The following is a 24,432-nucleotide window of genomic DNA, read 5'->3' as shown; positions in this document are numbered from 1 at the left end:
TGGTTAATGGGATCCATGAAAGAACTCCTTCCATCCTCTGGGGTCTCAGTGGTTCTTTGTTTAATGAGGTAGCTCGGCTGTGAGCTGATGCATGTGGTGTGTGCCTCCGCCACTCAAAGCTATAGTTTTCCCTTTTCAATCGGCAAGATTATAAAAATACCAGTATTTCCCCCCGTTTTATAAAAATGATTTTAGAAAAAAAATACTCATGGATCTCCTCCATTAAACTTCGGTTCCGTCTTGCAAATTGTTGTGAACTCTGACTTCCAGATTCAATTTTTTTACTTTAGCACCTTTGAACACATAAGTGCCCTCGGTTTCACCGAGTACATTGATGTTCCGCACGGTGCAGTACTGTCTGTCCACGTTCTTCTCCACCCTGTCCGGGCCCCTCTTGGGCACATCCACCTTGGTATTCAGAGGGTATTCCTCCAAAATGTCCCCTGTGCGCGGCTTCTTCCTTTGTTTCTGGTGTTTCCTGGTGATAAAACAAGCGACCAAAAACACCAGAAGTAGGAGCATGATAGCAGCAAGGGCACTGCCGACAGACGCCCCGGCTTGGGACAGAGAAGCAGCTACAACTGGCTCCTCCATCTCCAGATTCAGCGACTTCATATTGGTGCCATTCTTGACTTGGTCCCCTTCATTGTCATAGATGAGGGATTCGTCAAGGGTCAGCCAGCCACTGGGGTCCACCAGGTCCCTTCGGTTGCGCCTCAGAGGGGCCGTGAGAGAGCGCTGGACCCTGGGACCTGAGATGGTGTCAGGTCCAATGATGTAGATCACCTGGAGATACCACTGGTGTCCGGCTTCCACCTGCAGGAGGAGGAGATGGCGAGACAAAGCGAACATGTCATTGCTGCCCACAGGCCACCTCTGAGGAAAGGCAGTGGAAAGACAGCTGCCCACCACAAGCCCCAGTAGATAAACGGTTTCAAGAAAAGCATTAGCCACACCAGTGTTCAAAGCAGCATTACTTACAGTAGCCAAGATATGGAAACAACCTAAGTGTCCATCAATAGATGAATGGAAAAAGAAGATGTGGGGTGTGTGTGTGTGTGTATACATATACCATGCAGCCGTAAAAAAGAATCTTGCCATTTGTGACAACATGGATGGACCTAGAAAGCATTATGCTAAGTTAAATAAGTTAGAGAGAGACTAATACCATATGATTTCACTTATTTGTGGAATCAGAAGAACAAAACAAACAAAACAAACAAAACAAAATGAAAACAGTCTCATAGATGCAGAGAACAAATGGGTAGCCGCCAGAGGGAGGAGGGTGTGGGGAGCTCTGTGATATGTGAAGGGGCTTAAGAGGTACAAACCTCCAGTTATCAAATAAATAAGCCAGGGGATGTAATAGACTGCATAAGGAATATGGCCAATAATACTGTAATAGCTTTGTATGGGGACAGATGGTTACTAGACTTATCACATCGATCATTTCATAACGTATGCAAATGTCAAATCACTGCAAGTAATTCTTGCCACTGGAGTCCACCTGAAACGAACATAATATGGTATATCAAATGTGTTTCAATTAAAACAAAGAAAGGAAACTGATCCACTAAAGAACCTCTTGCTTTTAAAGTCATGGAAAAAATCAGACCATAACTGGCACCCTTTAAGAAAAATGTTGAGGTAAGACTATGCATGGTGCATTTAAAGATGAGTAAATATGCCACTGTAACTGTAGCAGAATAAATAAAGGTTTTGATGAAGTAAAAAAAAAAAAAAGAAAAAAGAAAAGCATTAGCCATGGTTGGTGTCTGTGAATAGAGAATTGAACCGAATATTTTGGGGTCCTGTTTTATTCCCACATTAAGGTGATCTGGGGTCAGATACTCACAGTTTTTTTCAGTTTCACTACCTGTGCATGAAATAGTCCTAAGAATTTATCTTTCAGGGTTTCTTTAGCTAAGTCATCACTTATGATGTGTTGGCCTTTATTGATAGCAGTGGAGTAATAGTATTAATAATCACATTTATTCCCAGTACCTTTTATTGTTTTCTATGCCAATTTACTATTTATTGATGAACTTAGCTAAAATAGAGTCATTCAACAAATATTCACTAACCACCTACTCTGTGCATAATACACAGATACTTGACAAAAGTCTGCTAAATCTTAACACTTCTTGGATCCTCCCCTGAGTTATGTCATCACATATTTTATTTCCCTCTCATCTGCCCCCATGGAAACCCTCCATGATTTTGAAATAACTTCTGAAGAGTGATAATAGTTCTGAAATCCAAGGTCATGGCTTACTATTTGGAGACAGAGAAGAGTGGAATTTGATCTTGGAAGTTTATTTTTATTACTGGGACTTAGAGTATTTTTGCTTATCAAATACTAGTAATTCTTGCCATTCTAAATTACTGAATTGTATTTATGACTTTGTTAAATATTTCCACATGCCTGTGAAAATCAGCTGGTGCAGCAAAGAGCCATGACAAGTGACTATATGCAAATTAAAGAATTTTATTAGTCTACTGGATAGACGGTAAAGTTTTGGATGAATGTTGAGCTTAACAACAATAAAAAAAAGACCTGCCAGGGGCTTCCCTGGTGGCACAGTTGTTGAGAGTCCGCCTGCTGACGCAGGGGACATGGGTTCGTGCCCCGGTCCAGGAAGATCCCATGTGCCGCGGAGCGGCTGGGCCCGTGAGCCATGGCCGCTGGGCCTGCGCGTCCGGAGCCTGTGCTTCACGGCGGGAGAGGCCACGGCGGTGAGAGGCCCGCATACCACACACACACACAAAAAAGACCTGCCAGTAAGAATGCTCTAAAAAGAAACTGACATCAAAAAGATGATGTCATCCTCCTTTTTGTAACCTTTAAAGTGACCTTGATCCTGTGCTTCTATTCTTCTCACCACACTCACCTTATAGAGTGCGTCCACCTTCAGAGTAAATCCATCCACGCCTGGCATGCTACTGACGACGTGGAAATCAGGCAACTCAGAAGCAAAGTGGGCTTCAAAGGGCACGTCGTGGAAGTACTTGTCCGTTACCTCTGGCTGACTGCGGTCCTAGGATTTCAGAAAAAAGAAACACAAGATTTAGAAAGACTGAACCACTGAACTGGCAGGTGGCAGTCACTGGGAGGAGAAAGGTACTCTCCACTCCTCCTTTGGGTCGGGTCAGGAGGGCACATGCTGCAGGAGCCCTCTCCTTAAGTTGACCGCTGCCTCTGGGCACCAACTGCCCTCTTCAAGGGAGGACACTTGGTGGCCTCTGTAATCTCAAAACCCAATGGGTGAGAGAGCCTAGACCAACAATTCTCAAGCTATTTGGTCTCAGAACATAAAAATTAAGGACTCCTCCCAAAGCTTTCATTTTATATGATTGATATCTATCAATATTTACTGTATTAAAATTAACACTGTAATTATGTTACAAATTAACAACTTTTTAAAAAATGTATTTACTAATTCATTTTAAAATAGAAATGAGAAACTCACTACATGTTAACATAAGTAACATATTTTTTAGTGAAAATGTCTGTATTCACACCCACCTCCCAAAAAGAGAGCTGGCATTGTTTTACATTTTTGCAAATCTCTGTTAAAGAACTAGATTCTCACAATTGCTTCTGTGTTCAATCTGTTGTGACATGTTGTTTTGGCTGAAGTATATGAAGAATCTGGCCTCACATAAGCTATGTAGTTGGAAGACAGAGAAATGTTTGAATAACTTTTTCAGATAATTATGGATATTCTTTTTGGATACTAAAAGCTCAGTAAGTGGTATTTTTTTCTAAAGATTAGTCACAATGTGGAATCTGAATCCATATCAATAAAACCTTTGTACTCTTGGCACTCATGAGGGACTGAGTATGAAAAAGGCAAGCATCATCATATCATTATGAAAGTAGTTTTGACCTTGTGGACGCCCTGAAAGAATATTGGGGATGTTCGGGGTGTCTGGGACACACTGTGAGAAACACTGGCTTAGACTTTCCTCTTCCTAGAACATCAGTAATAGCTTGTCTCGTTACCCACCAAACCTTCACATTTGGTAATATGTATCGAGTTAGCCAAAAGTTCGTTCGGGTTTTTTCATAAGATCAAACGAACTTTTTGGCCAACCCAATACTAACATTAAGCTGATAGAAGTAACAACAACAATATCTGTAGAAAACCATCAAAAGCGGGGTTCTATCTGCTTCAGGCAAAAACCATAGCTGAGGAAATCTACTCGTGTGTCAGCCCTTTAACACTAACAGTTAGCATACCAGCAGCAGGAATCTGTGTTTTAGGTGTTTGTTTGGCTGAATGCATCCATACTGTGGCCCTTCATTGTAGATTGTCCCCGTGGGATCAAAGAAAGGCACGTAGCCATCCTTGCCAGTACAAAGATAGACCTTCTCCAGCTGCAGTTTGTAAGCAGAATTAAGGTTTTGTTCTGGATTCCAAAGTACTCGGCCATAAAGGATTTGACCTGAAAAGATTGCAAGGCATTAATTAGGTCAGACTTTAAATTTAAAGAGAAAAAAAGTGTCAAAGATAGAGTCAAAAGTACCTTTCTATGAAGAGCTGTGGGGTCCATGTGCCCCTAAAATACACATTCATTCATGTATAGCTTCTTTTAATCAGTAAATTTTACTTAAGTATTTAGGGTAGGGCAAGCACTCTGTTACGTGCAGGGGATACGAAGGTGAGTGAGACACAGATGAGAGGGCAGAAATAAAAGCAAAGCAATTGCTAATAACAGCTGACATTTATCGAACTCATACCATTTGCTAGGTACTGTACTAAGTCCTTCCCATGGAAGAACTCATGTAGTGCTCATGATTTTACAGATGAGGAAATTGAGTGGTTAAGTGACTTGTTCAAGGTCACAAAGTTAGTAAGTGGTGAGGGTGAGATTCAAAGTCAAAGAGCTTTGTCTCGAAAAACCCACACTATTAACTTCCACACGATACTGCTGTGTACAACAGAGGAAGTTACGTAACATCAAATGAGCATATAGCTGAGCACAAAAATCTGCCTGAGGAAAGGTATGGAAGGATTTAAAGAAGAGATGACATTGGGCAGTATCCTGAATGATAAGTAGGCATTTGTCAGATAGAGCATTTGAGGCGGGTAGGAGAGGCTGGAGAGAGCAACCTAGGCAAAAGCAAGTCCATGTACAAACTACGGAATGCTGGAAAGGTATCAGCCCGGGTGTAGGTACTTTTCCTTAGCAAGAACCTAAGAGATAGGTTCAATTATTATCCCTATTTTAAATAACTTGTCCAGCATTTCATATCTGTGACACGTGGGGAGGAGGATTTGAGCACAGATTCGTCTGACTCCAGATGTTCATCCCGAGCATTTACAATGGCACTGGGTAGGCCAGTGATTGGGGTGGAGGGCGTTGGGAGAGCTCGCAGGAGAGACTCCCGGGAAGGTTGATTAATGGTGTGAGGATTCTGGACTTGAGTAGAGGAGTAATAGGGAACGCCGGAAGGTTTTAAACGGGGGCTTAATGTCATCGCACCTGGGCTTTAGAAACATGGAGAATGAAGACAAGGAGACCAGAATCACAGGTAGGGAGTTATTTTAATGCTCTAGCAAGAAATAGGTATCCAAAATATAGCAGTGAGGCAAGGGGATGCATTCAAGAAATGTCTAGAGTTGGAACCATTCATCTTATGATAGATGGGATACAGAAGGCAAGGCAGAAGCAGAGGCTAGCCCTGAGGTCTTTGGCTGGGCCACCTGGAGTATGGTGATGCAGTCAGTGGGGCAGTGGATGTGAGAGAAACACGTTTGGGGGGAGATAAGTCCAGTTCTAGACGTCTCTAGGTGTCTGAACGACATCCACTTGGAGGGGTTTGGCAGTTTGGGTCCGCGTGTGGAAGTGTGGAAATGAAACTCAGGAGGGTCCAGGGACAAGGTTAATTTTTGTGGAATGGTTGTGGGGTAGTGGGAGGTTAGGAAGAGTTCAGGGTAAAGGGATGAGCCAAGCCAGGGGGATGGCCGGAGTAGCACTGAAGTTAGAACCGGAGTCAAGCATGGAACATGGAGACAGAAACACGGATGGGGCAGAGGACGGAGACCCAAGGCCGGAGAGTGAGAAGTGGTCAGAGAGGCAAGATGGTGTCAGGTGAGGCTGGTGCAAAGGAAACCAAACAGGAAAAAAGTGTCAAAATCCATAGGTTTGGTGTCATGGACAGGAGAGGATTCTGAGCTGTGGTAGGACAAACCCAGCCTGCAGCAGATGGATGGAGGAGTGACTGGAAAGAACAGCCATGAGGACAGCATGAGCTCAGCACTCCTTCAGGAAGCTTCTCAGAGAAAAGAAAAGGAGAACATGGGCTGAAGTTTGAGGGAGAAGTAGGGATGAGAGATTTTCTTTTTCTGTTACGGGATGTGTTTTTAGGATGAGAGAAAAAAAACACAGATGTGAGCAGAAGATTAAAAGTAAGAGAAAGGCAGAAGAGATAACTCAGAGAAAAGGCAGATGATTGATTCATTTATTATTAATTCATTCAACAAATATTTATTGAGCACCTTGGCATTGGTGGTATGGCATGCAAGTTTGGTATTTGATCACAATCTCTGTTCTAATGGAACTTACAGTCTAGTGGTAGAGATAGGCAATAAATAAGTAAAGAAATATATATATTATAATATTAAAAATCGTGATAAGTACTATAAAAAATGAACAGCATTCTGTGAAAGTGACAATTATGAAGGCTTATATTAGATTGACTGGTGCAATCAAGGCAAGTCTCTATTGGGAGGTTAACATTTAGATAGAGACCCGAAGGAGAAGGAAGTCAAGGGAGCCCTATTTGGGACAGGAAGGGGGACAGAGGGACCATTTCAAGTAGAGAAGGCCTGCTGGAGAGGACATGTATGTTTGGCAAAGCTTTGAGGCTGGCAGGCAGTAGGGTCATACCGCAATCTCTCTGAGGAACTGAGAGATGAAGCAGTTTACCCAAAGTCAGACAGTGGGTTAGAATCTGGTTGGAAACCCCAGTGTTCTTACTACTCAGACCAGTGCTTCCCACAGTATCGCAGTGCTGATCATTATCACATCAAGAATGTGATCTTATTTTGAAATAGCTTGAAGGAAGAATATGGGTCTGTTCCTTGACTAAACCTTGGCTGCCCTGGAACCAACGCTGGGGGAATCTTCCCTGGAGAGTTGACTGAAAGCCAATGAGCAGAGATGCTCGTCCAAGGACCTATCCGAAAGCTTCTCAAGTCTAGCGGAGGAGTCTCTGTCTGTGGGTGAAGGGAATGACTTACCTTTGGAGAAGGCCCCTTTGTAATCCATTTCCGCCAGTGACATATCAGATGTGTTGGGGTCCATCAGGAACACCTTCTCATTGTTGCAGAGCTGAAATTCAGTATTGAGCGAGTATACAACAGGGACAGGGCGGTTGGTCTGCTGGAATGCAATGGGTATCAGGAATCTAAATGTGGGGAAAACAAGAGTTTCTTGAGAGCAGGGTCGACTTTGCATGTGCCCTTTGAGCTGCCCTCCCTTTCCCACCCTTCTCAGGATTGTGAACAGTACTTTGTTGTAGGTGCTACATATTTACTGAATAAAGAGATGTCTGCAGGGGAGAGTCTTTATTTAGTTCATGTCCTTATGAGGTTCATCTGCTCTTTGGAGCAGGAATAATCTAATTGGTCTTTAGACTCTACAACGCTCTTTGCTTTTCCTGGCCCTCTCATTCTGGAAAGCCCTGGGGGCCGGTTTGAGATTAGCGGTAATGAATTTAAAGTTTCCTGACTCTGGTCTTGCTAAACCTTCAACTGGAACACTCCTTCCTCTGCCACCGTCCTTTGCCTAGTGGACTCATGCTTCAGATCTCAACTCAAGCACCACTTTCTCTAGGAAGCTTACTCTCTTTTTCGTCCCTCCCAGGCTGGGTCAGATCCCTTATCATTTGTTCTCATCACACTGTGCACTTTTCTTTCATCGTACTTACTGTGGCTTGCTATTCTATTTAAATGCGTGATCAAAGTCTGCTTCACCCACTATGGGTTCCATAGAGTCATAATCCATGCCTATCTGCTCGCCATTGTACCTGCCAGGCTGGCCAAGCTCCTAACACATATGTTTGTTAAAGAATAATGCACAAGTGATAATTTGAATGCTTTACTCTTCCAATCAAGTCCATCTGATCATTCCCTACTTTTAACTGAAGCTGGTCCAGGGGGTAGATTTGAGAGGGTTGAGGTGTAGGAGGAACTTGGGGTGTAGGAGAAACCCACACAAACCAAGGCTGACCATGCTTCAACAGCTTTGATATAACCATTAATTGTACCAAGAGTTCATTTATCTGACTCAGGGAAATAGGTTTGTCTTGTTGATGTTGGTATTTATTACCAGAATCCACACAGTGCCAGGACATAAGACACTTGATAAATACTTATTGATTAAAGAGAATGAATAAAGGACTTGAGATGATGATAATGATGAGTTATAAGGTTATATGTATGACAGACTCACAAAAATAGGCATAATAGGAGACGCAATTCTTTTGAACTAAGTCTGAATTTCCAGTCAGGCTTGATTATTTGTTGTGTTGTAGTTCTACTGAATCCATATGGAGACATATTGAAAGATATGGAGATGATCAAAAGCAAAATTAGGCCCAAGGGGGGAAGTCACCCTGGGAATAACAGGGAACCCACAGGTAAGGATGTCCCTGATGTAAGGGAAGAATATCAACCCTGAAGCCTCAGCACACTCCAACAATACTCTTTACCCTGAAGACTTCCACACCCACACAGCACTGGGACTGGAGAAGGGGTTAATGCCTTTTTTGCTCCTTTTTGCCATTTCAAACCTTTGTTCCTCTCTCCTCTTAAAAAAAAAAAAAATCCAGCACCTACCCTGGAGAAACTCTTCTCACACATGTAACTAAGAGACACATAGAGTATTGTTTGTAATAGGATCTGGGATTATAAGCCAAATAGAGTGGTCAAATAAATTGTGGACTCTTCCTATTAAGACTACTTTAATGCAGTATAAAACAAACTGCAGCTACATGGATCAACATAAATGTTGATTTCACTTATGAATCAACAAGTGATTCACTGAGGGAAAAAAAAGCTGCAGAGAGAATTCACGCAGTATGAAATTTTTATATAAAGTTCAAAAACATGCAAAACCATGTAGAAGTAAATATGAGGTGAACCATAAACCAAAACAAGGGATGGTAAGTACAAATATCAAGCTAGTGGTTACCTTAGTGGAGAGCTGGGGAGAATACAGCTGAAAGGGGCACTGAGGGTGTTTAAATGGTAGCGGTAATGTTCTATTTTTTTTTCTTTGACTCCCAGTTTCATTAGTTATAAAATGGAGATAACAGTACCAATTTGTGGGGGGTCATTGTAATGCAGATTGAATGTTAAGAGCTTAGTACAGAGTAAGCACATAGTCTGCACTCCATACACGGTCATTAATAGCAGTGGTAGTTATTATATTCACTTATCATCAGTATCATAGCCCAAGGGATACCCAATTCATTGCAGCTAGGTAATGTTCTTGAGGTTTTATATATCCACAATATATGGTCTTCTGGGTATCTAAAATATTTCATAATTTAAAAAATTTATTACATGAATAAAAATTCCCCAGCAATTCTCTTTAGATGATTTGCCCTCTATTCTTCCTTTTTGCATCCAACCGCCATTTTCCTGGTCACCATTCTTCCCACAATTGGCTGACTATGGACTCTCCAGCATTGCCCCTGCCCTCAGTCTCCATGATTTCAACATCTGCATGGATGAACCTTCTATTCCCCTAGCCTCTCAGTTCCTTGATGTCCTCACTTCCAAAGAGCAAGTTCTCCTCCCCACTGCAGCCACCTACCCTCCACCATCACACTAGGCACCTCCTCCAAAAAAACTCATTTTCAAACACTTCACTCTCTAACTACCACCTCCTCTCTTCCCAGCTCACCTCTTCTTTTAATCTCACTCATTAATTCTCCAACCACACCAGACCCTCAGTGACCATGTTTACCAGGATGCAGAGGACCTGGAACACTAACATACTCATGGTGGGAATGTACACACACAGTTACACATTTATAAACACTGGGAAATGGTGTGACACTTTTTTAAGAGGTTAAACATACATCTGCCATAGGATCCAGCCACTCCATTCCTAGGTATTTACACAAGAAAACAGAAACCATGTGTCCATATAAAGGCTTGTCTATGTATGTTCATAGCAGCTTTATTTATAATAGCCCAAACTGGAAACAACCCAAATGTCCATCAACTGACCGATTTGATAAACAAATTTAGTGGGTCCATACCATGGAATACAACTCAGCAATAACAGGAACAAACTACTGATATACACAACAGTATGAATGAGTCAAAATAATCGTGTTGAACAAAAGCAGTTAGAGAAAAAGAATGCTGTGTGATGTGTGATGCCATGTATATAAATTAGCAGAAAATGCAAAGTAATCTGTAGTGACACAAAGATCAGCGGACACCTGGTGGGGAGGGGTGGCCTGGGGTGAGATGGGAGGGAGGGATAACAAAGGGCCATGAAGAAACCTTTGAAGGAAACAGATATATTCCCTATCTTAATTGTGGTGATGTTTCACCAGTGTACATGTATGTCAAAATTGATCAAATTGTATATACTTTAAATGTGTGCTATTCATCTTACATCAATAATATTAAAAATAATTCAATGGGGCCCTCAGCACTGCCGATCTGCTGCCAACTATAACTCTACCGTGTTTACTTTCCCACTTTCTGAGACGACTCTGTTTCACTTCCTCCTCTCTTCTCAAACCTCATTGTTGCTCACTTCCAGCTAATGCTTGGCTTCTCATTTCATGGAGAAAACAGACTCAGTCAGATGTCTCCTCTGCAATCCTTACCCTCCCAGTCTACTAATTCTCCCTTCACTTGTATCCATAGACTGTGCTTGCCTTCCTCTTTCAGTGGATGAGCTCTCTGTGCTTCTGGCTAAGGCCGGCCCTTCCCCTCATGTCCCAGGTCTATCCCCTGCCCTACTCAAGGACTCGGCTCTGCAGATCTTCCCTCTTCCCCCTGCATTGTCACATTTCCCCTAACAGACCGATAGGGTTATTCCCACCAGCATACAAACATCCTGAAATATTTTGCACCCTAAAACACAAACAAATTAAACCTCCTTTGACCCTTCATCTGTGTCCCTCTAATGCCCCTCTATCTGACATCCGTTATAACAAAGTTCCTTAAGCATTGTTGTTCCCTCTTGTCTCCACATTCTTGCCTCTCTCTCTTGAACCCACTCCAATCAGGCTTCATCCCCCTCAGTCCACTGAACCTGCCCTTTGTCAAGATCATCAACCACTTCCCCATTGCCAAATCCAATGGCCACCTCTCAGACTCTTAATTTGAAAGTCGCATTCCAAATTATCTTCTCTTAATGATAATGTCAGATTCTGCCTTCAGTGTCTTTCCTCTGAGATGTTTTCTATTCACTTTGCTCAGCTCCTAGAAAGGTGGCACTAGACTATACACTGCCTGAGAGCAGAGGGGACTTTTAATCCTCTCCTCTAGTCTCCATGCCGAGGCCAGAGCCAAGTGCACGATAAGAGCTGAATAAATACTGGCTGAATGAGTGAACATTGGCACAATATGGACGGTCTCAGGTCAGAGGTGGGGATGGGCTGATGGACAGTTGATTCTCGTTATCTGCAGTAGTTACATTCTATAACGTTGCAATGAAGACTGAATGAGTGAACAGTGAACCATTTGCTCCTGAGGGAAATACAGGGTCAAGTTCCTGCAGCCTCTGGTCACAACATTTTCAACCAGTGATCAATACCTAACCCTGTTTTATGCATGCTTCTGTTTAAAGACACCTTATTTGATATACATTGTTGATTCATTCACATAGAACTCATGGCAACAGCACTGAAATTCATGCTTGAATGAAGCTTATCTAACAATCCATCAAGCTCATCACGACCTTCTTGTACTTCGGAAACTAGACAGCACTTAGGCGCTATGCTGGGGAGATATTTTAAACAGCAAAACCACCAACACAAAGCACAAAAGTTCGAAAAACATGGCACTAAACAGACCGTAAAAGGAACACTTGTGGGCCTCCCTGGTGGCGCAGTGGTTGAGAGTCCGCCTGCCGATGCAGGGGATACGGGTTCGTGCCCCGGTCTGGGAGGATCCCATATGCCGCGGAGCGGCTGGGCCCGTGAGCCATGGCCGCTGGGCCTGCGCATCCGGAGCCTGTGCTCCGCAACGGGAGAGGCCACAACAGTGAGAGGCCCGCATACCGCAAAAAGAAAAAAAAAAAAAAAAAAGGAACACTTGTTTACAGTATAAGGCAGAGGGTTGTCTTGCTCCATCTGAGCTGGGAATGTGGGTCAGACGACTTGCTATTTCGCCACTCTGCATGTCAAGGAATGATCGGAATGGCACCACAAAAACTGGTTTTGAGGTTAAATACAAATAAGTGTTAGCGAGTAGGTAAGTTCGCAATAGTGAGGCTCAACTGTCTTTCCCTACCTTTCTGGGGCGTGTGCAGTGCAGGCCAAAGGCTTTTCTCCTGGGTCCACCCAAGGCTGAGTGGGCTGCACAGTGCAAGGGATCAGGTAGATGGTGTACTCCCCAGAGTAGTCCTTCCTGGAAACATGCAGGCAGACTGTGGTTAGAGGGACCAATTTATAGATGATTTACTTACCCAGAAACACACTTCATTAAACGGTTTTCGGATGATATTTGTGTTCAGCATCCGACCAAGAACTTTATGAGTCTGCAAACACAAGTTTCAGGAATTCATCACTGATTGTTTTAACCTTTAGAGTACTATCCAGAGGTGTTAAATAGAGCTCCTTTCACTCAGTCAAGTCCTTTTCATGAGAAATGCTGAGAAAGGCACACTGTTGATAAAAATCTAAAAGGCTCCGGTGAAGGCAAAACAGAACTAGATTTCCTTTAGAGTCCCATGAAACTTACTTGGCAATTTCTGTTTAGTGTTTCTTGTTGACTGACACCCTGTTACACATTCTCCACTACAAAAGCTTTTATTTATTGAGATGTAACTGTGCTGGCTGCTGCTGCTCTGATTGAATAGGTGGCAAAGGCCTCAGGGTTAAAGGACCCCACTCCAGAGAACGCCCCACCCCCATTCATTAGCATTCAGTTTCAAGGCTTCTCTCCCAAACTCTACAGCCTCATCCCTTTAAACGAAGTTGAAGAACAAAATCACTCCTCATAGGAGATGACTTGCTGGGAATTTCCATGTTTATGGTGGGGCCCGGGACTCTGTAGGTCATGAACCTGAAAGCGTGGAGCCTTTGTAGCCTCACCTACTTCACTTCCCACACCTGTCATCGGTAGCAGCCCAGCCCTGGCAGTTTGCCTGGAAGGCAGCCAGACAGCCAGAAGCTTCAGGAAGATTCTTCAAGGGCCCTGGGAGGCTGCCATCCATTGAATGAGGTGCTCAGGGCCGTGAATCCTAATTCTAACTATTGTGATGGTGAACAGTTCTCACATCTTCTGTGTTCATCCTTGGACCATTTCTTTTGTATTATTTGTATCTGTTTATTAGTAAAGTGATAGCAAAGATTTGGTAAACATAAATAAACAAGTAAATAAAAATTTTAGGACACACCCTGTGTTCAGTTGAGTGGAATGGCACAGGCTGGAAACGGGAAGATAGTCTAACCCTACTCTTGCTTTGCCTCTGCCACGGTTGTATGATTTTAGACAAACCTGGTGAACTTTCAGGGCTTAGTTTCTAAGCCCCTTCATGCCCCCAAAGCTTGTGTCTGTATGTCTGCAGTTTTCTCACATGATCTTTATCTTTCTCCAAAGCTTGGACCAGCAGGAAATGAGATCTCCTATACTATCTTTGAATTACACAAAAATTGACCTGTATAACATGAATACTAACTCTTAATTAATAGAAAGAGTTAATTAGGCAGAAGTGTCCATGCCTGACCCTTGCTTTCCAAAAGTCAGGCCAGATCTTGTTGCTCCTCCCCTCAAACCCTGCAGTGGCTCCTGCTGCACTAGAGTGAAAGACAAAGTCCGCACACTGGCCTAGAAGGTTCCACAGAGGCCTGACACCCAACTCCTTCCTGCCTATTACCCTCCTCCTCATTCACTCTGCTCCAGCCACACCAGCCTCCTTGATGTTCCCTGAGCATGCCAGAATTCTGACACCCCAGGAAATTCGCCAGGAACCCCTTCCGCGGTACTCTGCATAGTTAACTCTAGCACCACCTTCAAGTCTTTGCTTGAATGTTCATTCTTTTTTTTTTTTTTTTTTTTTTTTTTTTTTTTGCGGTGCATGGGCCTCTCACTGTTGTGGCCTCTCCCGTTGCAGAGCACAGGCTCCGGACGCGCAGGCCCAGCAGCTCACGGGCCCAGCCGCTCCGCGGCATGTGGGATCCTCCCGGACCGGGGCACGAACCCGTGTCCCCTGCATCGGCAGGCAGACTCTCAACCACTGCGCCACCAGGGAAGCACTAATGTTCCTTCTTAACGAGGCCTACTCTGAACATCCTAACCAACATTACAATGTCCCTCCACTCCTGATTCCCCTTACCCTGCTCGCGACCTTTTATTTTTCCATAGCACTCATCACCTTCTAACATGTAATACTATACTCATTCATCATGTCCACTGCTGCGTGCAGAGATCTTTATTTGGTCCACTGACGTATTCCAAGTGCCCAGAACCTTCCCTGACACATAGTAAAAGCTCAATAAATATTTGTTGAACACATGAATGCAGGACAAATGGCATGGTCTCCCCAGGCTGCGTCCTATGTTTTCCCATCCCTAAATATGAGTTAGGTCGACTTCCTGACTATCCCTGCCAATATGCCAAACACAGTCCTGGATGCAGGTTTTTAATCCTGTAGTTCTTCTCCCCTCCTTTCTGAAAACTAGACATTTCCCACCAGTTGCCCTGCCTCCCCCAGAAGCCTTGGACAGCCCTCCAGCCCGTGCTGGGCCTGAGCTCCCTTCGCTGAGCAGCTGTGGTCAGGGCTCTGCACGGCTCACAGCGCACACAGCCCAGAACACTTGGTGTTGTCTGTCACTTTGCCGTTTATCTATGGATTTTACCTCCTTAGCTCAAATGTTAGCTACTAAAGGATGTTTATTCAGGACTGACCATGTGCTAAAACCTGCAGTTCTGGGGCTTCTAGATCAAGCAGGCATGCCTTTTACCCTTGGGAAGCTCACAATCTAGTGGAAATGGGACTCTACTTAGAGCATTATAAATATATTGAGCTGTGTTACAGTAAAAGCTGGAACAATGTGTGAACAAGGAGTAGGGGCTTCTAGCACTTGTATGGGAAATCAGGGAAGGTGTCACGAGGGGTCAGCACTTTAGCTGGAGCTCAGAGGACTTTGAGATTTGCCAGAGGAAAAGAGCAGGAAGGACAGGGGAATTGCAAAGGTACAGATGTATGGGTGAGCCAGTGGACTCAGGGGCTGGGGCAATGTTTAATGTGGTTAGAAGGCTGGGTCTGAGGTGAGGCTAGAGGGGAGGATATGTGTCTTGCTCAAGGAGCTGGACTTCATTTGGTAAGCGGTGGGGAGTCAGCAGAGAATTTAAAGAGGACCATTTCTCTGCCTATAAATTGGGACAAGTACCTGCACAAGCTCATGAGGTTCTAGGAAACACAGTCCTTAATGATTATTTTATTATATATTGATTTCAAAGGAATCAGTATACACAAAAAATACTTGATATAAGACCAAACATTTGTAACTAAAAAAATCTTTTTGAAAATGATTCTTCAGACAATTTGCTGCTTCTTAACTGTAAAGAATAAGGTTTTCATGCTAAATATGGTTCTAATTTCGTGATCTGTAAAATGGGGTTAACAATATTTACAATAGACTCCATTATCCTTTTCATGGTAAAAGTTTTCATTTTGTTTGCCCTATTCTCCCATTTTACAAATGGGATGTTTTACTGTATTTATCCAATTCTCATTCTACCTCTATATTGGGTGTGGGAGAAGACTAAATCTTGCTATTTATTTTATAGGACACTGGACCAATAGGTGTGACACCTGGACCTGATAACCAGAGATCCTGGATTTTGCACTGGTTGTGGTAACTAGAATGAAATTTCTTTATTCTACTAAGCTTTTAGTTGGACACATTTCCCAGCTTCCTTTGCAGGTAGGTGTGCCATGTGACTAAGTTCTGGCCAGTGGGAGGTGAATGAAAGTGATGTGCACCCTGCCTGTTCTTACCCTTGGAATAAGGGGGAGCACTTCCCGCTTTCCACATCAGAAGCTGATTTGAGCTACATCTGTTTCTTTCTCTGTACGCCAGAGGGTTGTTTCTATCTCCGTTTTAAAATAGAAACCCAGCTTTTGAAGAAAAGCCCTTAAAGAAACTGAGAACATTTCAGATTTACCCCTGAACTCCATCTTGTATTCACCTGTTATAAGAGCTTGTGGCTCTCCAGAGCTGGTAAGGAGAATCAAAAGTCTGAGCACTCCATAGGAGCTTCAGGTCAAATTCGATTCCTCCGAGATGGTCTGGAGTCAATATGAATGATTTCACATCAGGGAGGGTGTGGTGCTCGATCACGAATTGTCCTATTTCAAAGGGAAACAAACACACACTTATTTGTAAGTTTTATTGTGCTTGTGGTGAATCCCTTATAAACGCCTTAGAACTGATTTAATATTCTGCTATAAAACAAGGTTATACCTACCCACTTGCCTCTGAGAATATATTCCACACAGGTTGGGACAGCATGGCCTCTTATTCCAGCCCATCACCTTACTCATGATGACCATTATGGTCATATACATTTGTAAACAATATGAATATGCTTTGTAGAAATGATGCTAATGAGCATATTCACAATAATACGAGTCCTTATGTGACAATGAACCTTGAACACACTTAGCTTTGAATTCCAACCAACGTGTCTTTTGGAGGTAGAAAGATCTCAGTAGTTTATAAACAGAAATATCAATTTCAGATTAAGAAAACCCTCATTTAGGGTTGCTCAAGTCCTTGGTGGAAGGAGGCTATTGTAAACATCATTAAAAAGATCAGGGTTACTCAGCAAGACACTTCCACTCTTTAAAACTACAGTAATGCAGTGTCATGAATAATTAAAAGTAAGGAGACTATTCTACACTGAAAGAGACTAAAGAGGTATAACTGCCAAATTGTAACATATGAATCTTGATTAGATTCACCTTCCTTTTATATAAACAGATGCAAAGTAAATATAAATAAACATAAAAACAAGTAGAAAAGACATTTGTGAGACAATAGAGGGAATACCAATAGGGACTAGATATTATCGGATCAGTGTGAAATATCTTGGCTATGGTAATGCTGTTACGACGTAAGAGAAGGTCCTTGTTTAAGGAGATGTCTACTGAAGTATTAGGGTAACTTGGCATGAAGCCTGCAACCTGTCTTCACACAGTGTGACCAAAACAATGGGAATGCACGCACGTGTGTGTACAACACACACAGAGCAAAATGTTAATAACTGTTGACTTTGTTCTTCATTGTCCTATTCTTTCAACTTTTCTCTGTGTTTGAATGTTTCTTAGTAATAAAAAACTTGAGGAAAACAATGGCACTGATATTACCTCTGAATTTGGCATGGGTCTTGAATTCAATGACCAGACGGCCATCCTCTCGAATGTAGATTCTTATTATCTGAAGTCTGGCAGAGAGCACACTGTCCGTCTGGATTCCTGGGAAGGCAACCGTACACAAGACATCCAAGTGAGGGCTTGGAGAAGATCTCCCAGACAGTAGCCTACATGCAACTTATCCCAGTGACACTTCTAAGTAGAGCTGCATGCTTACTTGAACGTGACTTAGGACAAATTTACATATTTGCGTGAACATGGAGTATTTAGAGACATGTGCCAGTTAACGCTGTAAGACAGTTCATTCTACTTGGTTCTTTTCTTACAATTCTATTCTCTTGACATAGTCTCTTTATACCTAAAGATGCCACTTAGCCCAGATGCAGGGTCCCAGCCCAGGGCTCAGAAAAAAATGGTCCCTAAAACTTCTTACTATTAACTTTGCACCAGGACGTGGTTACAGCATATCTGCTTCAAACTGTATTCTCTTTTCCTCACCAGGACACCTTTCAGTACTTAACAGAACCATAGCCAGTGTCCTGGTGGCTACATTTCATATTGAAAGCAATGGAAAATTAAAGGTTAGCTTGTCGAAGGCCAGCTATACATGGCATAACATGAGTCAACTGTGGCTTTAATATGGGCAATTGCAATCACAATACCCATTGAGTTCAATATGACCAAAAACTAAAGGGTAACCAAAGGAGGGGAAAAAATAAAATTAAAAAAACCCCAAGCTCAAGGAATTATCTGACCCAGAGTGTGAAAACTCTCTGAAGTTTTTTTCCTATGAGAAATATAAAGCAAATAAATGATTTGAGCTTAAACCATTAAGAGAAGGAAGGACTGTATTTTCCATTACTAGAAGTGAAACCCTATTTAAAGAAATCTCCTCAGATCAAGTAACTCTGCCCCAGATCAAGTAAATCACCACCAGGGAGGGAGAGAGGAAGAATGGGATCAATAAAATAAGGGGAAATGAGCTTGGGGTTGTATTTGAAGTATAGGACACCGAAAATGAGGAAAAAGCAAAAATCAACCCAGTGATTAGAGTGAGTGGAGGAGAGACTCATGGAGTTTTAGGGGACATTCATGGGGCAGCAGTGGGAGAAGGTGGGTCTCACAAGAGAGGTGTGAGTTCCTAGCTGAAGGGTTGTCACCAAGCCAGGCCCTGGCGGGGTGAGGCCTCCTCTCAAAGAGATCCATAACAGAGACAAGCCTAAGAGGAAGGTCATTTTAAAATATTCAGCATTTCAGTCTTTGAAGTAAAAGTAGGGTTAAAATCCCTACTTTTAAAAATGCAACAAAAGAGCAAACTCGATGCCAAATGAATAAAATGACCCAGGTTATTCTTGATATATTTTTCCATTTCCATGCATCTGATCTCAAGACCCTTTGCTCCTTAAACAACATGAATTACACCATTTTTACCTAGGAGAAAATGAACATGACTATATTCCAAAGAACACACGCTCGTGTAAACCCCCTAACGGGCAGTATAGGACCTGTCACTTGCTGCCCTCTACTCTGGGCCCCTCGTTCTCTGGACTGAATGTATCATGATGCTGGAGGCCTTCCAGCATCAACATATATCAACATCATTCTTTTTCAGGTACCACAGGTCTATATACTTTTTAGACTTTACCTGTCTCTCCTTTGACTGCATATAGGATAACAGGATGAGGAATGCAGCCACTGTTAAAAGTCTCTACTATTTTTTTTTTCTTTTAATCTTGCTTGAGCATAAGGTAAGACTCATTAAGATGTCAGTGGGTATACCTGTTCTCCAGAGAACAGTGTCATAGAAGAAGGAGAACTCCATCTCGGTGTGGTGCTCCAAGGAGGCCCAGCCCCTGGGGGCTGTCACATAGATGTAGGACACGTACAGAGGCACATGCACTGTCAGGAACGATTGAGCAGAGTCTCTCACCTGCCAAGCAAGCAGTGTGCACAAAGAGAAGGTTACTTCTCTCCGGCATGAAAAGTCATATGAACATCACATCTTGGTTCAATCTTCATTCTCTCAGTCACTTATTCAGTATTAATCAAGTGCCCATGATTGTGCCAGGCACCAGGCTAGCAACTGGGTCCTCAGCAGTGGAAAAAACCCCAAATCACTGCCCTAATGGAAGCTACAGCCTAGTAAATGAGATACGTAAATTAAAAGATACAGTAAATAAAGGGATGGGAAGTGGCCAGTGCTTCTTTAGATAAGATAATCTGGGAAGGCTTTTCTGAGGAGGTGACACTTAAACAAAAACACTTTTGAAGTGTGAGAAGCTTTGCCTACACTGTTCATTTGCTGGAAGCCTTGGCTGAGATTTTTCAGGCATCACAGTTATTCACAAAGGATCTGGGCAGATCTGGGATCTACTGTCAGCACACAGTCCCTGGCTGACTGTAGTTTCCAGTGAGCTGTGGGAGAGCATGAAGCAACCCTAACTGGGAAGATGTCCAAGCCTGGATCCTTGGATGAACGTGAGGCTGACTTGGATGTTTTAGCGAGTACTTACATCTCCTCCAAAAGGAAGTAAGATCGTGGGATTTGGATATCATACCTATGAAACTTACCAACAGAGAGCTCAGAGCTTCGCCTACTTGGATAATTTCCCATCCCATTCCATGCTTTGTTGAAATAATTTTGAAAAGGCAGCACATCACACATCCAAGGGAACCCTTTTCTAAAGGGGTTCCTGTTTTGCTATTAATTCGGCTGTGTAATTTTCATTTTACTATGCAATTAACAAAAACTCAATTGAAAGATAACAAAATATGAGCAGAAGCTTTCATGAAGAAGATAACTGTGTATATGTGTATACGAGTAGGGGAGTTGGTTTATTCGCTTTTAGATGTGTTCTATATTTTCCTCCATAAATATATATTTCCTTTATAACCAAAAAGCTTAGTTTAAAACAATTTTATTTTGTCATTGGCCAAATGCTATAATACACTACGGAACGTACACACATTTTTTTGTTTGAAAATACTTTACCTATGTAAAGTGTTTCCATGGGTAGTTAATGGAAAGAGCCAAATGCTTTATCAATATTTAGAACATCAAAACTTTATTTTTCCAAAGTATTCTTTCGTATTCAAAGTTGTCAGTTGGATTCCAAATTTCTCTGAAGACTCCACTAATTCCATATTCACTTAAAAATCTTTTGTGAAAAGCCTTACTCTGTCTGCTTTTAAAAATTTCCAGATTTTATCTGGGTTTCACACCATGTCCTGTCTCCTTAATATACAGGTGTGACTAAATATGCTTGCCCCAATCTCATCATTGTTGATATTATAACCTCCATAAATTTTCTAGCTGACTGGCAAAATTAATTTTTCCTCGGTTTCTGTTTATTCTCCTTTAAATTCATATTACTTACTAATCCTTAAAAAGAAAACAACAGCCATTATATTTACTGCACAACTATTTCATGCCAGACACTGCTAAATGCCTTCTCATTTGAGATTGAGACAATTTCCGATGAGGTTCAGAGAGGTTATGTCTCATCCAACTCTGCTGATATTTGATAAAGAAATATGAACTAGGGCTTGGGTCTAAGTTCTATATTCTTTCTACCATATACCACCTGTTTCAACTATTTTTAAAGAAACACAACAGTGAAGTACTTCTGTGTATATATTCTTTCTCTATTGGTTTAAGAAGTAGGACATATATGATAAAAATTCCTTGTCTTTGTGATTTTTAAGCATATGCTGAATAAAAATACCCAGAACTGTAATTAAAGTCATGGAGAACAGAGAACACTAATTTTTGAGGGGCCAGAGGAGGAAACAATCATTTAGCTTTGCATTTTTGAAAGTGAATGTAGGTTACGCAATTGCAGAAACAGAAAGAAAACCTAAGAATGCCTTAAAATTCTGTTCAATAGAGGGCGCTAGTACAAACAAAATGAGAGTTAACCAAACTGAGAGGTATCTCAAGGAATCAAAAGGAATTTTAACCAAAGAAACTTCTGTAAAATGATTACTCTAAGTCCCTCTACAGGTTCCCTTCTTACAGTGTGGTTAAACCTGATTTAAAGTGAAGAACAAACATCTGATTTTTAGTTCATTGAGATAACTACTCAAAATTGGGTAGAACCGATTTTCCCGTGAGGACGCATTAGCCTAGTCCCTTTGATATAACGGCCCTCCTATGACTATGACTTCTTGCTGTAACATTTTTTTTTTTTTTGGTTACTGATGTTTAACGGCTATTAAACATTTTTAAAGTGTCTATTTTCACAAGGGTTGTGAGTTAGGCATAGGTTTGGAATAGGTATGAAAGCAAGGTGTTTTCAACAGTTTACCTTTCCAAGCTTGAGACAACGGTACTCTACTTGTCTGCGCAAAGACAGGGCGCTCCACCTGTCATTTGGACTCATTTCCCCATGTGGGGAGAACACAACGACTTAGTAATAACTTTCCCATCAAAGGTAAATCTTTTTGGCTTTCCAAAATATACCCAGAGGAAAAAAACATATATACCTAGAGAAGTAAAACTATTAGCTTTTTATATAAATGACTGTGCCAGATAGTTAATTTTCTTCATCTTAATTTAAACTTTCCACATTAATTTTCCAATTCATTGATTTAGAGGACTTTGGGGGGCTCACTCTGGCCACAATGCTGCTAAGGGCTCTCTTGAGGGACTTATAAAGAAGAATCCCTTGGTCGGTGCAGTTCTGGGGGCGACAGGATGCAACGTGCCAGCTGAAGCGCTTCAGGAATGAACAAAGTTTCACAGGACACCCAGATGCACGCAGCCTTCAGACAGACCCCCCCCCCCAGGGCACCCACCTGGAAGTCGGCAGTGACAGACCCCCCACAGACGTCAATTAGCTCCGTCATGTCGTAATAGGCATCAAACGTCCAGACACAGCTCTTCAGGTTCAGGTGTTTGTAGAGCTGGATGGTCTTGGGCTCCCGCACGCTGGCATCAAACTGGAAGGGGCGGTCGTAGCCAGGCCCCAGGGCCGTGCTGTCGTGGACCCTGTCGTCCAGGAACCCTGCCTCTGCAGGGGAGGGAGGAGCAAGGAACAGTAACTCAGTCTGTGGACTTGCCCTTTGCCCAGGAGCTGGGTAGGGAGAGAAGACACATCCTTGGGACATGAGACAGCTTTCCCTCCACCTGAGACCATTAGTAGAGCAGCTCAGGGCTCCCAAAGCAAGGTTGGTGGGAATGCGAGGGGAGTTTGTGATCTTCCTCTTGTCATGTGCTAAACAGAGTGACTGGGTTCACAGACTCCTGGAAGAGGCTGCAGGAACCAGGGAAGAAAAGGTGAACAGATGAGACCAAAAATGAAGAAGCCAGAGCTCGGTGGCCCTGGTATGTCTAGGAAAAGAAAATACCCTGAAGCTCTGCCTCTCACACCCGGCCAGTCTGGTTCGATGCTTCACAATCAGTTCTTGAAGAAATGGATTTACTATACGGAGAATTTGTTGATGAATTATTATCATTATTTATTTTTGAAAGCACAGTATTTAAGATCAAGTTATTTCATGATGAATTGTTATTTTTTAAGACCAATTTTTTAAAAATAGCTTTTATGGAGAGCCAGCAAACAAACATCTGACTACCTCCCCTGCCTCTTATGATTTCTGAACTCTTGGAGAAAAAAGTCTTCATTTTGTGTTAATGAGTAGATAGCTCGTTAATTATGCTTGACGAAACCTCCCCTGCTACAGGCAAAAATCATTGGATCAAATGCTGCCAAGCGTCTGAACTGGTCTAAATTAACGAAGACCTTTATGCAGCGGAGAGCTGAATACAGATACAATTTTAGAATATTAGGGTTAAAATTTGTATAGTACTCAAAGCAACTATAGAATTCTGAAAGAGCTGATGCATTTCTTAGAATGTTTGACACCAGCACCCAGCCCACTGCCCCACAAGGACTAAGGTCTCAATTAACATGTGTTGAATTTAATTGTGTTTGAGTAGGAAGAGGTGCAAACTTTCAGCCTATAAACATGGTATGTTTCTTTCACTAGCTTGCATAGGTGGACCAATTCAACGTTCATCTGTAGCTCAGTGATTTACAAATCATTTGCACTCCACTAATTTCTACTGTATAAAGACCATCACTACCCAAAGTGATGCTTAATGAATATGGAAGAGCACATGAATGCTTTTCTATCTACCAAAACACTGTTAAATGATTCATCAGGTGCCAAGGGAGGAAATGCACGCTTAGTGTGCACTTGCTAAGGTGAATGGAAGTGGACAGGATTCTCTGTAAAGTAAAATGTCTGCCCCACTGAACATGGAGATGCGGTACTGCAACTGTCAGCTCCGTCAGGTCTGCATCAGCTGCAGAGCCCGAGGTCACACTCTTGCTTGAGCAGCCTGCATCCAAGGACTGAGAGAGGTCGGGTAGAGAGGTCTGTCCATTGGGGCTGTCCCAGGACAAGCTTGACAGATGGGCTCTCTCCAGAGCTCCCTGAAGAGGCGTTTCATCGGCTGCACTTCAGGCTGACTTCTCTCTCGTCCCAATCCTGCTTCCCCTCCTTCCCTTTAGGAGATGTGGGTCCCTAAATAAACATCTCACACCCCAAGCTCCACCTCAGCTCCTGTTCTCGGAGAACCATCCTATAACATCTAACATCTGCATGTGAGCTTTCTAAAATGCTGAGATGATAGGATTTTAGAGCACAGATCCAAACACGGGAGAAGGAAGGAGCTAAAATTTACCAAGACGGGCGCTTTAAAAATGTAGACGCACTTAATCCCCACCTTGATTGGTAGCAGTTGTTATCCTCATGTTACAGATAAGAAAGCAGTTGGCTCACAGCTGTCCAGCTATTTTTTTTTGGTTTTGTTTTTTGTGGTACGCGGGCCTCTCA

General features: G+C 42.5%; 1 protein-coding gene across 1 annotated transcript in view; it reads right to left on the bottom strand.

The window, feature by feature from the left end:
- Positions 1-222: 222 nt before the first annotated feature.
- The window catches only part of FRAS1 (Fraser extracellular matrix complex subunit 1), a 446,975-nt gene continuing 422,765 nt past the window's right edge, over positions 223-24,432 (bottom strand). The window contains exons 66-74 of the mRNA XM_060093094.1: positions 22,387-22,601; positions 19,369-19,519; positions 17,584-17,691; positions 16,404-16,563; positions 12,498-12,614; positions 7,251-7,417; positions 4,244-4,449; positions 2,892-3,038; positions 223-816 (exon numbers count right to left, since the gene is read on the bottom strand). Coding sequence (XP_059949077.1) covers positions 223-816; positions 2,892-3,038; positions 4,244-4,449; positions 7,251-7,417; positions 12,498-12,614; positions 16,404-16,563; positions 17,584-17,691; positions 19,369-19,519; positions 22,387-22,601 — 1,865 coding nt within the window. The remainder of the gene's footprint in view (positions 817-2,891; positions 3,039-4,243; positions 4,450-7,250; positions 7,418-12,497; positions 12,615-16,403; positions 16,564-17,583; positions 17,692-19,368; positions 19,520-22,386; positions 22,602-24,432) is intronic.

This window comes from Mesoplodon densirostris, chromosome 1 (genome assembly GCF_025265405.1).
Source record: "Mesoplodon densirostris isolate mMesDen1 chromosome 1, mMesDen1 primary haplotype, whole genome shotgun sequence".
NCBI lineage: Eukaryota > Metazoa > Chordata > Mammalia > Artiodactyla > Ziphiidae > Mesoplodon > Mesoplodon densirostris.
The sequence above is the reverse complement of the archived record's forward strand: the minus strand, read 5'-3'. Positions and strand labels throughout refer to the sequence as shown.